General features: G+C 45.6%; 2 protein-coding genes across 4 annotated transcripts in view; one reads left to right on the top strand and one right to left on the bottom strand.

Moving 5' to 3' along the window:
- Positions 1-2584, top strand: part of EXOSC7 (exosome component 7) — a 34011-nt gene extending 31427 nt beyond the window's left edge. Inside the window, exon 8 of the mRNA XM_050780521.1 lies at positions 2349-2584. Coding sequence (XP_050636478.1) covers positions 2349-2453 — 105 coding nt within the window. The 3' untranslated portion in view covers positions 2454-2584. The remainder of the gene's footprint in view (positions 1-2348) is intronic.
- Positions 1-17091, bottom strand: part of KIAA1143 (KIAA1143 ortholog) — a 940736-nt gene that overhangs the window by 271628 nt on the left and 652017 nt on the right. The window lies entirely within an intron of this gene.

Consider the following 17091-nt stretch of genomic DNA (forward strand, 5'->3'; position numbering starts at 1 on the left):
ACTATGTGCCAGATACTGTTTTCACTGCTTTAAATACATCATTTAGTCCTCAGCAACCTGTGAGGTAACTATTGTCCTCATTTTTACAGATGAGGAAACTTAGGCACACAGATGATAAGCAGCTTGCATACAGGCCTCCCTGCTCATAAATACTGGAGCTAGGATTTAAACCCAGACTGTGTGCGTCCAGAGCCACTGCTCCCAGCCCCTGTGCAATGTCAGCCTTATAAACCAGATCTCCATGGCTGTCCTGGATGGCAGAACTGGAGCTCTGTTCAGTGAGTTGAGCTTTGTCCTCCCCTCAGGTTTGGGGGATGAGGTCTGCTAACTCTGGACAGGGGACTGTAGCTCTGTGGCCCTGTCTTACTGTTTATCTCACACAGGGATGCAGCAATCTGGAAGTGACTCACTGGTGTTGCTGAGAGCCTGGCGGGTGGTTGTGCAGGCTGCCACCCCCAACCTCTGCAGTTGCTTTCTTGTATCTGGATTCAGAGGCATCAAGTCCTTCTCAAGTCCTGGCATCCTGTCCATCTCATCTCCTCTTGTCCTCCTTCTCCACCCTCATGTATATGAATAATCAGTACCCCTATTTGACAGACTCAGACTTTTTTCTTTTTCTAATGTTATGGGAAAATCTTTCCAAAGGCCCTTTTTTTTTTTTTTTTTTTTTTTTGAGACGAAGTCTCACACTATCGTCCAGGCTGGAATGCAGTGGTGCGATCTCAGCTCACTGCAACCTCTGCCTCCCTGGTTCAAGTGATTCTGCCTCAGCCTCCCAAGTAGCTGGGATTACAGGTGCCCGCCACCACTCCCAGTTAATTTTTTTTGTATTTTTAGTAGAGACGGGGTTTCACTATGTTTGCCAGGCTGGTCTTGAATTCTTGACCTCGTGATCTGCCTGCCTTAGTCTCCCAAAGTGTTGGGATTACAGGCTTGAGCCACCGTGTCTGGCCCCCAAAGGGCTTTTTGACCTTTAACCCTGACTTTGCATTTCATAGAGGTGATCACTTCCCAGCCTTTTAGATTGAAATCATCTTTTCATAAGAGTTTTAGTCATACTTGGGATCTCATCCCATGTTATAGTTAGAGGCCGGGGGAGAAGACACACAGGTCGTTACTCTGGGGAGAATACACCTGTAACTGAAAAGATTGAGGCAGGGATTTAGGCATGGATGTCTTTATCCCAACATTGCTGAGAATGGAACCAGTGGCAGAGTTGAATCCAGACTCCTATGGGAATGTGAAATACTTGATAAGGTAGAGATTTGTGGTTCGTTCTTCGTATTCTTAAAATGATTCTTGGGCCCAGAGACAGATAAAATAACAGTTTCATAAAGAAAAATATTTTTTTTATATTGGGGTTGTTGTTGTTGAGACAGGGTCTTGCTCTGTTATCCAGGCTGAAGTACAGTGGCACAGTCACAGCTCATTGCAGCCCTGACCTCCCGGGCTCAAGCAATCCTCCCATCTCAGCCCCCTGAGTAACTGGGACTACAGGCGCATACCACCATGCCCAGCTAATTTTTTAGTTTTTTGTAGAGATGGGGTTTCACTCTGTTGCCCAGGCTGGTCTTGATCTCCTGGCCTCAAGCAAAATCCTCTTGCCTTGGCCTCCAAAAGTGCTGGGATTACAAGCATGAGCCACCCCTCCCAGTCATACTGAGTTTTGTTTTGTTTTGTTTTGTTTTAGGACCTCTTGTGTCTGCTGTGTAGGGACTGATTATTTTGTGGGTTGTCCCTCTTGATGTGTTTTGATTCCAACATTTCACTGCCTTTAACATCTCAGCATGGCAGTAACACCAAAGATCCCATCCAGGTACTGACTTTGGTCACACCTGAGCAGTTCTGCTTAGAGGCTGTGTGGGAGGTGAATGAGAAGCTGCTTACTAAAATGTCCTTGGCATCATCTGTTTCTTCTCCAGACACACTCTGGATTCCCTTTGGTCTCCCTATTCCTTCTCACTGTAGTACAGTGTCAACCTGGCTATACCCAAGCCCAGATTTGGTTGACAACTTTGTTTCTTGTTGCAGTGGCAGCAGGATTGTGAAGCATGAACTAATGGCCAGGGCAGGCTTTGCTGCTCCCTGTTTGCTGCCTGGTGGGGGCTGGTGTCTTTATTTATTGATTTATTTATTTATTTTTGATACGATTTTTCCAAAATTTATTATGTTGTTGGGGTTTGTGATTTGTTTTTGTTTTAATTTGCTTTAATTAAATAAAAGTCCTCTAAGGCAGATGGAATGTGTACAATGTCAGAAAGACTACCTGGCAGAAAGGGAAGCTTCTCTGGTCAGAGTGTGTGTGCCTTACAAGGGGGTGTGTGCTCTCTCCTGTCCCTTCTCCACAGACTGGCAAGCGTGTGGGCAAAGTGCTGCATGCCTCCTTGCAGAGTGTTTTGCACAAGGAAGAAAGCCTGGGACCCAAGAGACAGAAAGTTGGATTCCTGGGATGATTTGCATATCAACTGCTTAACTGTGGATTGCTTTTTACTTTTCCTTTTAAACTGGTTTGTATATAGTTTTCTTCGCTGTTATGAATTTACAGCAACATTTGTACGTGTAAAATTAAAGGCTATTTTCTGGTCTGGTTTGGTATGTTTAGGGTTCTTCAGTTGAAGTCAAGGCACCATTCAGTGACCCCTCCGAGTCTGGCCCTTATCTAGTGAGTGGCAGACAAACCCAGAGCTCTGCCACCAAGGGAGACCCCACAAGCTGGAGTAAGGACCTGGCAGAAAATGGTTTAAAGGAAATGCTTATGATATGTATTTTGTGAATTTTTTTCCCCTTGAGGAACTTTAAGAATCACAAAGAAAAGTTCATTCACCTTGTGTATTTGGGTGGTTCTGGGAGAGGAAAAAAGAGGAGGCACTCTGCCCTAGGTACAGACCCAGGGCGTCTGCCTGGCTGGTGAGTTGTCCCAAATCCTGGGGAAGTCCAACTGTGACTTCCTGCCTTCTGAGAGATCTGAATGGAATTCCTTAGGTTCAGGGTCTTAGTAGTAGCTTTGGCTCTTAGCCATCCTTTCTTATCACTCTTGTTTTGAAATTGCTTTGTGCTTTATAACCACTCCCTGGTGGTGTTTCCTAAGATTTTATTTTGTCAGCATTAAGGAGGATGCTTTCAAGATGTTGTCATTTGATAATTCAGCTGCCTTCATGCTGTTGGCATAGAAAGGAAGACTATGCTTGCTGGCCCAGAAAGCTCTTCTATAAGCCTGTAGTTTCACTGTGCAGTGTGTTAGAATTAAGTCTCTTCATGTGTAGAGCAGCTTTTTTTTTTTTTTTCCCCCTAGGGGAACTGAAACTCCTAAATCTTAAAATGCCCTGGGGAAGGAGCTGATTCATGAAGGAGAGCATTTCAACCGTGGCATTTGCTCTCTGCATTCAGTTAGACAAATGGGGTAAGGCGTTAGGAATTTATCACCAAATGGAAAGAACATAATGTGAGCTGAAGCCCCTGGGACTGCTTCCAGAGGTCCTGGTGTGGGCGTTCCTCCCAGCAAGGCCAGGTCCATCCCTGTGGAGGGAAGCAGCTGCCTAGACTTGGGCTTAATGGGGAAGCTTCTACCCTGTTGAGAGCACAGCCTGGGTTTTTATCTTTTATGTTTCTCTAGTGACCATCTACAGACACCATGATGGTGTTCCCAACAAGGCAGAAGTCAGCCTGGTCTCTCCTCCCCTGCTCCTCGTTGACTGCCCATGACATGGCAAAACATTGGCAGTGGTGGTGCAGAGATGCAACTCAAGTGTGAATAAAGTTTAGAAGCTTTTGCTTTTGATGGTTGATTCCAGTGGATCATTTTGATATACATAAATTAGAATGGATATTGTCATATATGTCAAACTCAGCTCTGCTTCACTTCCCTTAGACAGATGAGGCTGTGGCATGCCAGTGGTACGACAAACAGCTACCCAACTTGGATGGCTGGCTAAATGCTTCCAGTAAAAATGAAGAAGGAAGAGAAAAAGATGGTGGCATCTGTCTCTAGCCACCCCATACCTTTCCCTGAAGGCCATCCCTACATGTAACATACATATATTGCAAATGAAACAAAACACCATATGAGCAGGGGCTCTCAAGGAGAGGTGTTTATTGGAAAGATCTGATTGTTGCAGCTCTCAGAATGAGAGAAGAGAAAACTGAAGACAGAGACTGGCAAAGACTTGGAAAAATATTATCCTGGGATAGACCTGTTTCATCCAGCAGAGCCACAGCTGTCTTTAGTGGTCTTTAAATAAACATTAGGTAGAAGAACATTGAAGATGGTCAAAGTAAGGGCGAGGTATAAGAAATGCAATGTTAAGTAATAACTGGGTTTTTAATTGTCTCTGATTCCTTAGTCTTCCAAATTACGAGTTAATTTTTTTTTTTCTTTTTTTTTTAGAGATAAAGTCTCACTGTGTCACCGAGGCTGGAATACAATGGTGCAATCATGGCTCACTGCAGCCTCAAACTCCTGGGCTCAGGTGATCTTCCCACCTTTCTGGGACTGCAGGCGTGTCACTATGCCCAGCAAATTGTTTTTTTAAAACGAGGGTCTCACTATGTTGCCCACGCTGGTCTTGAACTCCTGGCCTCAAGCAGTCCTCCTGCCTTGGCCCTCCGAAGTGCTGGAATTATAGGCATTAGCCACTGCACTGTGACATGAGTTTAGATTTTTTTGTTTTTGATGAGAGTTGTTGAGTGGGCTGACTTCTTTTTATTATTATTATTTTTTGTTTTTTGATATATGGTCTCACTCTGTCACCCAGGCTGGAGTACAGTGGTGGGATCTTGGCTCATTGCAGCCTTGACCTCCTGGGCTCAAGTGATCCTCCCACCTCAGTCTCCTGAGTAGCTGAGACTACAGGCACGTACCACTGTGCCTGGCTAATTTTTGTATTTTTTGTAGAGATAGGGTTTTGCGAGGTTTCTCAGGCTAGTCTCGAACTACTGAGCTCAAGTGATCCACCTGCCTTGGCCTCCCAAAGTGCTGGCATAACAGGCCTGAGCCACCACACCCCACCCAGCTGATGTATATTAACAGCCATGGAAAGCCTTTTTAAAAATGGTAGGCTTGGTGGGGTGCAGTGGCTCATACTTCTAATCCCAACTTTGGGAAGTCAAGGTGAGAGAATCATTTGGGGACCAGGACTTTGAGACCAGGGTGGTCAACATAGTGAGACCCCCATCTCTACAAAAACTTAAAAAATTAGCCAGATGTGGTAGTGTACCTGTAGCCCCAGCTACTCAGGAGGCTGGGGCAGAAGGTTTACTTGAACTCCAGGAGTTGGAGGCTGCAGTGAGCTATGATTGCACCACTGCTCTCCAGTCCAGGCGACAGAGCAAGAACCCTGTCTCAAAAACAAACAAAAAACAACAAATGGCAGGCTTGTCAGCCAACCGTCAATTTTTGGCATGCTATTTAATATAAAAACCAGAAGGTGGCTGGGGACGATGGCTCATCCCTGTAATCCCAGCACTTTGGGAGGCTGAGGCAGGAGGATCACTTAACCCCAGGAGTTCAAGACCAGCCTAGGCTACATAGTGACACACCATCTCTACATAAAATTTAAGAATTAGCTCAGCATGGTGGTGCATGCCTGTAGTCCTAGCTACTCAGGAGGCTGAGGTGGGAGGATCGCTTGAGTCCAGGAGGTCAAGGCTGCAGTGAGCCAAGATTATGTCACTGCACTCCAGCCTGGGCAACAAAGCGAGACCCTGTCTCAAATAAATAAAACCAGAAGACCTTCATAGCACAGTTTAAAGAGACTGATTTACAACTTGAGTAGAATGTGCTGAATTTCAAACCCAAGATTTCCTTGTGCAAGAGTGGCAGAATTGCAAAGGAGACAAGGTACATCCTCAGGAGGTTACTTTTGCAAAAATTAAGACTTTCATCAGGAAAGAAAGGGACTCAAACCTGAGTCAAAGATAGGACCTTGGATGCCCCCACATTCTCCTGAACTCTTCGGGCAGGCAGAAGAAGCCTCCACTCCTCAGCTAAAGGAGCACAGCTATCCCTTTCCTTCCTGGAGACCACCAAAGGCCATACCTGAGGCAAATGTGTCAGAAATGGTACAGGTCAACCTCTGTCCCACTTCCCCTGATTATTTCCAGACCAATGACTAGGGTCAGATTACAGCCCAGCCTGAACAGGGAAATATGGTTCCTGCTGTGGGAAGAAATAGATTACTCATCAAAATAATTACAAGACTCAGCTTGGAATATGTGAAATTGAGGTGGGAGTGTCTTGAGGGTGTTGGACTAGGGCTGTGACTAGAAATAGGGTTTAATATTTAATATCACGGTAAGGAGATCTGAAGTTGTTCCTAATTCACTGCTGGGATAGCCCCTTTGAAGTGGACCCAGCGATCACCAGAAGTAAATGAGGAGGAGATGCCAGAATTGCTTTGGAGTAGTGTATTCAGGAAAGGGTTGGAGGGTTTATAGAAGTGAGTGTCTTAGAATGGATTTATCGTGTGAGCCTGGAGAACATACCACCCATCTATGATCCCCAGGATAACTTAGAGGGCACTGTCTTCACTAAAGCAAAAAGAAGTTGCTAGGGAAGGAGTCCTGGCATCCTTGAGAAGGTCAGTAATACTTGTCCGGAAAGTTGGGTTGGCATCGGGAGATGCTACCATAGACCTGGGATTTCTACTGTTATTGGGTTAAGATTTGAGATGAGCAGGGGACAGGTGGCAGCACATAGCCATCAGAGGCCAGATGAGTATAATTTCCATGATGTACAGCAAGGCCCAGGTGGCAGTCTGGCTGTAGCTAATAGATTATGTGTTCTGAGGGTTAAGACAGATGGGCAGCCAATCAGGATTTTAATCAACTTGTCAAAATTAAAAATAATAAAATAATTGGAGCATAAAAAGCTTATGTCAACCACTATAATGGGAAATTCTAGTCCTTCACCCGGTTTCTGTAAGCCAGTTTCACAGATGAAAGTCCATTGACAGGAGGGAGGTTGGTGTCTTTAAGAATCTTGTGATATCACCATCAGTACTTACTATAATACTTCCCCAATCTGGAATAACGCATCGAGGAAAGGTGATTTGAAGGCTTTTGAATCTGGGTTTTGACTTGATGCCTGTATTGGGAGACCTGAAATGCTGCCAAGGCTCTCCAGTCAAGGGGGATGAGGGATGGAGGCTAGGTAATAAATGGATGGTACAAGTAAGTCTGGCTCACAATGGTCAGTAGGTCCTGAGATAATTTCTGTCCCCAAATGTGTGGGTGGGATGGATATGGTACAATTGAGGTGTCATAAATGGGATGGAATGAAAACCACAATGGTAAGGGTCAAGGTTGGAAACTGCCACCCTTCCCTGGCCAAGGTCATAAATCAGAGACAATATTGGATCTTGGGAGAAATTGCTGAGATTAGGACGAACATCAAAGACTTTAAGGACGCAAGGGTGGTTGTCCCCACCTCATTGCCATTTATCTTATCTCTGTGGCCCCTGTGAGAGCCAGGTGAATCATGGTAGATGACCAAACACACGAGAGAGCTCCCATTTCCGCTGCTTTGTTGGATGAAGTGTCTTCACTGAGATTAATCAACACAGCCTCCAGTGTTTTGTATGTGGCTATAAGTTAGGCAAATTCTTCCTCAATCCCCATTAACAAGAAGGGTCAAAAGCAGATCTCTTATGTGGAAGAACTGCAAAATGTGTTCAGCGTCTTGTCACTGGTCTATGTTAATCATCTACTTTTTGTCACAGTGATGTCTTCAGGGCCATTGTGCTGATCTATTTATATTGATAAAATCATGTTTATTAGATCTAGTACATAGGATGTGGCAAGCTGTTGGAAGTCCTAGTAAAAGACACGCGCACGAGAGGGTGGGAAATAAACCCCACGAAGATTAAGGAGACCACGACATTGATAATATTTTTAGGTATCCAATGGTGTGGGGCATTCTGAGAGATACTCCCTCTAAGGTGGTAGATTTTGAACCTTACACCCACCCTCATCTCCCCACTACCCTCACTGAGAAGTACAGCACTTGTTGGGCCTCTGGATTTTGGAGACAAGAATGTCGTGCTTGAGAATGCTGTCTCAATGCATTTCCTGAGTAATTCACAAACCTACCAGTTGTGAATGGGAGTCCAGAATAAGACAGGACTCTGAAGCCTGTCTAAGCTGCATTACAAGCATCCCTCCTGCCCCATGTGACCCAGAAATTCCAACAGAGCTAGTGCTATCTGGAGCAGATAAGGGTGCTGTGTAGTTTCTGACAGGCCCAATAGGAGGTTGTAGCACAGACCCTAGGATTCTGGAGCAAGGCCATGTGGTGGAAAACTATTCACCTCCAAATGAGTGAGTTTGAAAAGAAGTTTCTGGCTTGCCTCTGGGCCCAATTAGAGACTGAATACCCAACCCTGGGACCTCAGGTGACCTGAGCCACCCATCATGCTGGTTATTGTCAGATCCACCAGGTCATAAGGTTGGGTGGGTGCAGCAACAATCCGTGCAACATGAAAATGTACATTGAGGATTAGGCCTGAGCAGTTCAGTGGGCACAACCAAGGAATATACCAGGTAGTCCAGATTCGTCTGTCACCCCTGTTCGCCAGTGCCTCTCATCCACACTTATGGCCTCATGGGGGAGGGGACTCCTGCAGCCAGATACTGGAAGAGGAAAACCCGAGGTCTGGCTTGTGGATTAGTTAGTTCTCTATATTGGTGTGTGCCCCAAAGGGACTGCTGCTGCATTACAGCCCTGCAGGACAGCAGCGAGAGAACTGAGTGCAGCAATGCACTTGGTTGTTCAGTTTGGACAAAGGGATAAGGATACACATGGATTCCTGGGTAGTAGAGAGTAACTAGGCTAGTTGGACAAGGGCCTGAAAGGAGTAAGATGGGATAATCAGAGAAAAGGGATTTGTATGGACCTGTGGGAATGGGCCAAAAAAGCACAGATAGTCGGGAATCATGTTAATGCCCATCAGAGGACATTTTCCAAGGGAGGTGTTCAACAAGGTTTTGACTTAAGTTCTGGGTGGGATATGTAGGTCATGGCAGACCACCATTCATGCTGCTGCAGCTAAGAATGCTGAATGCATTTGAAGTGTCATCGTTAAAGATTTTGGAAAGCTCTGGAAGCAAAGAGGATTGCATGGCCTAAAATTCCAGAGAAGGGGGAATTCCAGACTTTCTGAAGTGGGCAGCCTGTAACCGGCATTTCCTTCTCTGGGGGCATTTGCAGATTCTGGACGTGGAATAAGAATCAGGCTTGGGAACATAGAAGAACTATATGGGGGAAAGGGAAACCTGCAAAACCTCCGGCAAAATTGTGTAGGGATAGTGTGATGATTTAGAAACTCACGGATCCCTAAACATACAGCTGGGTTTATATTCACCAAATTCTCAGACATGATGGGAAGTCAGGGAGTTTCATTAAAGAAGATTCAAATCTCCCCTAGCATCCTATAGGGCTAATCTGTTTTTCTCCTCTTGTGTGAGCTATTATAGCTGAGGGCATCAGGTAAGTGCATGCCCAGTTTATTATTCCCAAAGTTACAAATCAGGGGATTAACTTACTGTCCCTTGGAGTGGAAGGAATCGAGGTGTGGAAAGAGACTATTGAGCTATCTGACACACTGGGACAGCATGGTGGCTCAGACCACCCCTCCTCCTTCCCACAACCTTGCAGGTTGCTCAGTGTCTCCCATGCGAGACCTCAGTTTGCTCCTTGAAAGAATCTCATGTGCAAGCAGGGTAGAGGTTATTACCCCACTTTACAGAAGAGGAGTTTGGTCTTGAATAATTTGTCCAAAAAGACAAAAGGGCCAGGTATCTCGGCCAAATTTGGAACTCGGGACTCCCTTCTCTTTCCACTGCCACACTACAGAGCTTTAAGGATAAAACGACAAGGACTGTGAGCCCCTTGAGAGCTAAGACTTGGCTGAGTGGCTTATTGCTGTCCGCCAGGACCTACCTAACTCAGGGCCCGGTACACAGGGGCAGAGCCAATACTTCAGTGAATGACAGAGTACTAGGCCAACAAAGGTTTTTTGGTTTTTTTCCTTAGAGACAGGGTCTTGCTCTGTTATCCAGGCTGGAGTGCAGTAGTATGATCATAGTTCACTGCAGCCTCCAAATCCTGGGCTCAAACAGTCCTCCCAGCTCCGTCTGCCAGAGTTGGGATTACAGGTGTGAGCCACTGCACCAGGCTGTCTATATGCTCTTACCTTTGAAGGGCATGTGGAAAGTTCTCTGCCTCTGTTATAGCTGGGCCACATTTCTGTTGACATGGGGCCAGTGGAACTGAAAGGAAACATCTGTGCTGGGTGAGGGTTGCGGGACGCGGGCGGTGGTGGGGGCGGGGTGTGTGGCTGGAATGGCTCCATGGTGCGCCAGAAGTTTGCATGTTATTTGGGCTATTATGGGTGGAGTGACCAAAGCTTGTTTTCTATAACTGAGACTTCCAGCAGCTTTGAGAAAAGAAGAGAAACAACAACACCACACACACACAGACAAAAAAAAACCCTTGAAAGCTGAAATATGCTTTTAGAGCTCTCTTCCTCTGATTTTTTTGCCTCTCTGTTTTGTTATTCAGATCATTCGTTGTACAGGGAAATTGGTATGAAAAGACTGGGCTGTGAGAATGGTGTGTTAGTGAACAGATACTTCCTTGAGGGTTGGGGGTCACTCGTGAACATTAACGCAGCATCACTCTCTTGGCTGAAGCCACCCCCACTTGCCGCACCATGGGTCAGTTGAGGTCTCGTGGACAGTGTCGGCAGATCTTTAATGCAAGGAGGATGAAATTGATATCATCCTCCATATGTAGAAGGTAAAATTGGCTCCACCAGGGCTGTCGGTGAATCCATTGCAGGTGGCTGCAATGGCAGTCCACACCTGGCCAGGGAGAGTGGGGGTTGGACAAGAGGACCTGGATACTTAATGGCCATAAACTCAACAGTGGCAACAAATGAGGCGTAGGTGCTACAAAGAGCCCATGAATCTGTGGCTTCCCGAACAGAGGGTCTAGTCTGCCCACAGGAGGCACAGGCCCTGGCCCAGAGGAAGGCCCTTGAAAGCAAGTTTTGTTCTGGGATCTGCACCACACTGAAGACCGTAACAAGCACAATTTTATGCAACGAGGATTCTCTGGAAGATTGAAGTATATTGAAATCGGTAGCATCCAGGAACCATATTGTAGAGGATCCGTTGAGGGGAAGAAAGGAACGGAACATGGAGAAGGGACAGTCAAAGAAGGACATGCTGACCAGTGGCTGGCCTCTCATGTGACTGCTCCACAGGCCAGCACTAGGAACCATGGGGTGGTTTCCCGGAGGCCAACCTGCCCCACCACAGGGGGATCCTGAGGACAAGCCAAGTGTCTAACGATGAAACTAGTTGCTTTTCAGGTAATGAGCTTCCTGTGCCTGGAAGGGTTTAAGCGACATATGGAGACATCTGACAGGGTCAATGGAAAGGGACATCCCACATAGAGGGGTGGTTAGACTAGATGGCCTCTTCTAACCTGCTTTTTAACTCAGAGATCAAGAGATATTGGACCACTGCCTGTGTTTTGTTTGTTTGTTTGTTTTTGTTTTTTTAAAAAAATGGTAGGGTCTCCCTCTGTCATGCAGGCTGGAGTGCAGTGGTGTGATCATGGCCCACGGCAGCCTCAACCTGCTGGGCTCGAGTGATCCTTCCACCTCAGCCTCCAGAGTACCTGGGACTACAGGTGCATGCCACCACATCTGGTTTTTTAAAAAATTTTTTTGTAGAGATGGGGTCTCCCTATGTTCCCCAGACTGGTCTCGAATGCCCAGCCTCAATTGATCCTCCCACCTCAGCCTCTCAAAGTGCTGGGATTTTGATTATAAGCCTGAGCCACCGCTTCTGGCCAATTTGCATTTTTTGAGGACCACTGAAGCAATAAAAAAAATGAAATGCCCAAACCAGATTACAGAAAATAGTGATGTACTTTAAATGTTTACATTTAATGAAATTGCACTTTTCACACCCACAGACATGACACAGGACAATATTCTATTCACAAGACAGGATTTATTATTTATTTTACTCATTGCCTTGGGGGATTCTATTTTTGCACTATTACAACTTTTTACTGTGGTAATACACAACATAAAATTTACTATTTTGGGCATGGCGGTGGGTGCCTGTAGTCTCTCCCAGCTACTCAGGAGGCTGAGGCAGGAGAATTGCTTGAACCCGGGAGGCAGAGGTTGCAGTGAGCTGAGATTGCACCACTACACTCCAGCCTGGGAGACAGAGCGAGACTCCATCTCAAAAAAAAAAAAAAAAAAAAAAAAATTTACTATTTTAATCATTTCTAAGTGTACAACTCAGTGACATTAAGTACATTCAAATTGTTTTGCAGCCGTCACTACTGTCTATCTCCAGAACTTTTTCATCTCTCCCATCTACAGCTGTGTATCCAGAAACACTAACTCCCCATCCCTTCACCCCCAGCCCCTGGAAAGCACCATCTTACTTTCTGTCTCCGTGATTTTGGTGTTTTTGTGTGTGTATTTCTTTTTTAATTTTATTTTAGGTTCTGGGGTACATGTGCAGGTTTGTTACATAGGTAAACTGTGTCATGGGGGTTTGTTGTGCAGATTATTTTCCCACCCAGGTAAGTCTAGAACCCATGAATTATTTTTCCTGATCCTTTCCCTTCTTCCACCCTCCACCCGCCGTAAGGCCCCAGTGTGTGATGTTCCCCTTTTTGTGTGTGTTCTCACTTATAAGTGGGAGCTAAATGATGAGAACATATGGGTATGTTTAAAGTTGTGAGATGAACTTGGCTTCTCTCAGAACTGTCAGTGTGTCTCTCGGCTGTATAGACCCTTCTCAAGAGACAAGCCAAAGCTAGACCTGAAGAGGCTCCAAGGCAAAAGCTACTTCCTCCCTGTCCTGATTCTACATAAGTCATTTTAACAGCACAGGCAGACTCCCAGGTGCTTGTAGAGGAGCTCTGTGTAGCATGCGCACTTACACACATGCATGCACACACACCTCGAAAACCTGCAGGTGAAAAGATCAAAGACGTTGCTTACTGCCTAATGGAAATTCCTAAGCATGTCTCCTTCCTGAAGTGTGAATAGTTCACTTGCTGGGCCAGTAGGAGAGTCACACTCCTCCCAGTGAAGGTATGTCCCCACTTGCTTGGGGGCTAATGTTGAACACATGCTTAATATCTCACTGGGCACCCCAATGCATTCCACGCTCAGCAGCCAAAGTGCTCTCTCCAAAGTGTGCTCTGATCCCAGCCCTCCCCAGCATGGTTCTCCATTGGTCCCCTGTGGTCTCCAGGTTCATGTCCAGAGTCTTCTAAGATGGCTTGATGGCTCCACTAAGCTACATATCCAGCTTTATGTCTTCCCCACCCTGTCCTCATTGGCTCGAGATCTAGAATGCAAGGTACTTTTGCTTGGCTCCAAGACTCTGCTCACGCATTTTCCACCTGGAGCCCTGTGCACATTCGTTCCTCCCCTCACCTGGCCACACCCTCTGTGTCCCTTCCTCAGCCTGGGGGCCACCTTCCTTCCCTGCCCTGCCTGCGTTCGGTGCCCTGTGAGACACCACCACAGTCCCCATGTCTTCAACCATCAACCCGCCCTGGAAAACATGGGGCCTCTGGTTGCCTCATGTTTAGAAAGCATACTTCGTTCATTTTCCTACCACAGAAGGGCCAAGATAGAGTTGGGCCAGGGTGAGAAAACCAAGAAAGCAAAGCAGTTAACAAAAATATTAATTTTCCTTTACCATCTGCTACCCACCCAGAGTTCTTGGAACAGGGCCCCTTTTAGGTTATGTAATCATCAGGCTCCAAATTGTCTCCTGAGGGCCCAGCTGTGAATATAAAACTCTTCCCACTCTGAGAATGTGAGAGGTGGAGCCCAGTGTCATTGAGGGCCCTGCAAATGCTCTGCTCCCTGCCCAGGGCCCCCACCCTTGGCAGGACCACTGTGCACTGGGCCAGCCCAGCTGGCCTCCTGCTTCCCTGGCATACATAACAGATCCCTCCCTAAGTCAGATAGGGGAAGGTGGGGTCCCTGGAAGGCAGGGAAAAGCCTAAAGTACATAGTATTGTATTTTCTTTTGGAAGAATCTCAAACTCACAGAAAATTTGCAACGACACTACAAAGAACATTCTCCCCCTGAACTATGTAAGTTGTCAACACAGTACCATATTGCTAATACTTCAGTATGTGTGTTTCCTACAGACAAGGACACTCCCCTATGTAATCACAGCACACCATCAAGTAGGGACCGTAACAGGGATACTGTCATGCGTTGCTTAACAATGAGAATACCTTCTAAGAAATGCATCGTCAGGCGACTTCATCATTGTGCTACCATGACAGAGTGTACTTACACAAACCTAGATGGCATTAGGGTTGGCGTGCTGCTCCGAGGCTACAAACCTGTACAGCATGTGACTGCACTGAATACTGTAGGCCGTTGTAACATAATGGTAAGTATTTGTATATCTCAACATAGAAAAAGTGGAGTAAAAATATGGTATAAAATAGCAGTCCTCAACCTTTTTGGCACCAGGGACTGGTTTCATGGAAGACAATTTTCCAACGGATGCACGGCTGGGGTGATGATTTCATGATGAAACTGTTCCACCTCAGATCATTGGGCATTAGATTCTCATAAGGAGTGTGCAACCTAGACCTTCTCATGCTCAGTTCACAACAGGGCTTGTGCTCCCATGAGAATGTAATGCTGCTGCTGACCTGACAGGAGACGGAGCTCAGGTGGTAATGTTCACCCACCTGCCACTCACCTCCTGCTGATGGGCCTATTTGCTAACAGGCCATGGACCAGTACTGCGGACCAGTACTAGTCCATAGCCTGGAGGCTGGGGATCCCTAGTATAAAAGATTAAAAAAAGGGTACACTGGTATAGGGCACTTACCATGAATGGAGCTTGCAGGACTGGAAGTTGCTCTGAGTGAGTGAGTGAGTGGAGAGTGAACGTGGACATTACTGTACACTGCTCTAGACTCTATAAAACACTGTACACATAAGCTGCATTTTTTTAAAAAATGGTTTTCTTTTTTAATAATAAATTAACTTGAGCTTATCATAACTTTTTTTACTTTGTAAACTTTTGAACTAATTTAACTTTTTGACTTTTATAACATTTAGCTTAAAACACAAATACATTGTACAGTTGTACAAAAATATTTTCTCTATATCCTTTTTCTAGTTATTATTATTATTTTTTTTACTTTTTAAACTTTTTGTTAAAAACTAAGACACAAACGCACATTAGTCCATGCCTACACAGGGTCAGGATTATCAGTGTCACTGTCTTCCACCTCCACCTCTTGTCTCAGTGGGAGGTCTTCAGGGGCAGTCACAAACATGGAGCTATCATATCTTATGATAACAGTGCCTTCTTCTGGAAAACCTCCTGAGGGACCCACCTGAGGCTGTTTCCCAGTTAACTTTTTTGTTTTTTTAATAAGTAGAAGGAGTACACTCTAAAATAATGATTAAAACTATAACACAATAAATACATAAACCAGTGACATGGTGATTTATTATCACTGTATTAGTTTGTTCTCACACTGCTATAAAGAACTGCCCAAGAAGGGGTAATTTAGAAAGGAAAGAGGTTTAATTGACTCACAGTTCTGCATGGCTGGGAAGGCCTCAGGAAACTTATAATCATGGTGGAAGGCAAAGGAGAAGCAGACACCTTCTTCACGTGGCAGCAGGACAGAGTGAGTACGAGCAGGGGAAACGCCGGATGCTTATAAAACCATCAGATCTCATGAGACTCACTATCATGAGAACAGGATGGGGGAAACTTGTCCCCATGGTTCAATGACCTCCACCTGGTCTCTCCCTTGACACATAGGGATTATGAGGATTACAATTCAAGGTGAGATTTTGGGTGGGGACACAGTCAAGCCATATCATTCCGCCCCTGGCCCCTCCCAAATCTCATGTCCTCACATTTCAAAGCACAATCATGTGAGGCAGAATGATATTGTTTGACTGCGTATATGCTCTACTTTGGTATGACTGGCAGCGCAGTAAGTTTGTTTATGCCAGCATCGCCACAAAGTTGGGAGTAATGAGTTGCACTAGGACTTTACAACCCCTTACGACATTACTAGGTGTTAGGAATTTTTCTGCCCCATTATAATCTTATGGAACCATATCGTATATGTGGCCTGTTGTTGACTGAACTGTCATGTTGCAGCATGTGACAACACATCACTGCCGTGTGCTCCTCAGATGCCATCAGGTTTCTCTTGTTGTCCCAGTTGCATCCTTGAGAATGGAGGGTCCAGTCCAGAATCACATATATTGCATTTAGTTGTTCTGTACCTTCAGTCTCCTTCAACCTGAAACACTTCCTCAGCCAGGAGCTTTGGAAATTACTGGCAGTCATTTTGCAGAACGCGCCTCTGTTTGGGGTTGTCTGATGTCTCTCTGACCGGAGTCCTATGGAGTGATGCCACATGCTCACTGCAGCCCCTCAGGTGCTGCAAACTTTTTATTGGCCCCGTTGTTGATGTTTACTTTGGTCGCGGATGAGGTGATGTCTGCCAGCCTTCTCCACCATGAAGTTGTTCTTTTTCTCTCTGGAATGAATAAGTATTTTGTGGGCAGATACTTTGAGACTATGTAAACATCCCATTGAAGAACATCAGACTTTCAATGCATTCTCTTACTTACTTATGTCTGTGTGCACTGGTGGTTTCCCATCTGTTGCTGTCACTATGTTGGTGCTCAAATTGTCCCTGATTCTGACCACTGAAGCCTCCTTCAAGCTGGCTCTGTGTCCTAATGATGTGTTACCATTATTCATTAAGCACTTCTTTGTTTTCTGGCAAAACAACAAGTTCCGGGCTCATTTTCTGCACCCTACTCCTACTTCCCAGTGCTAGAATCAACCGTTTCTCCAAGGTGCTCTGGTTCCTTTAGTGGAAAGTCGTATTCAGAAGCCAGCATTCAGGTGCTAGGAGTGCTCCAGGCCCCCTAATGACCGTGGGGACTAGACACACACACATTTCCATTTATATTTATTGATTTATCTTTCTGTATTCAAGGCCACAAGGGTACACTGATCATTCCGATTTTAATCCT

The sequence above is a fragment of the Macaca thibetana genome, chromosome 2, assembly GCF_024542745.1.
Source record: "Macaca thibetana thibetana isolate TM-01 chromosome 2, ASM2454274v1, whole genome shotgun sequence".
Taxonomy (NCBI): Eukaryota; Metazoa; Chordata; class Mammalia; order Primates; family Cercopithecidae; genus Macaca; species Macaca thibetana.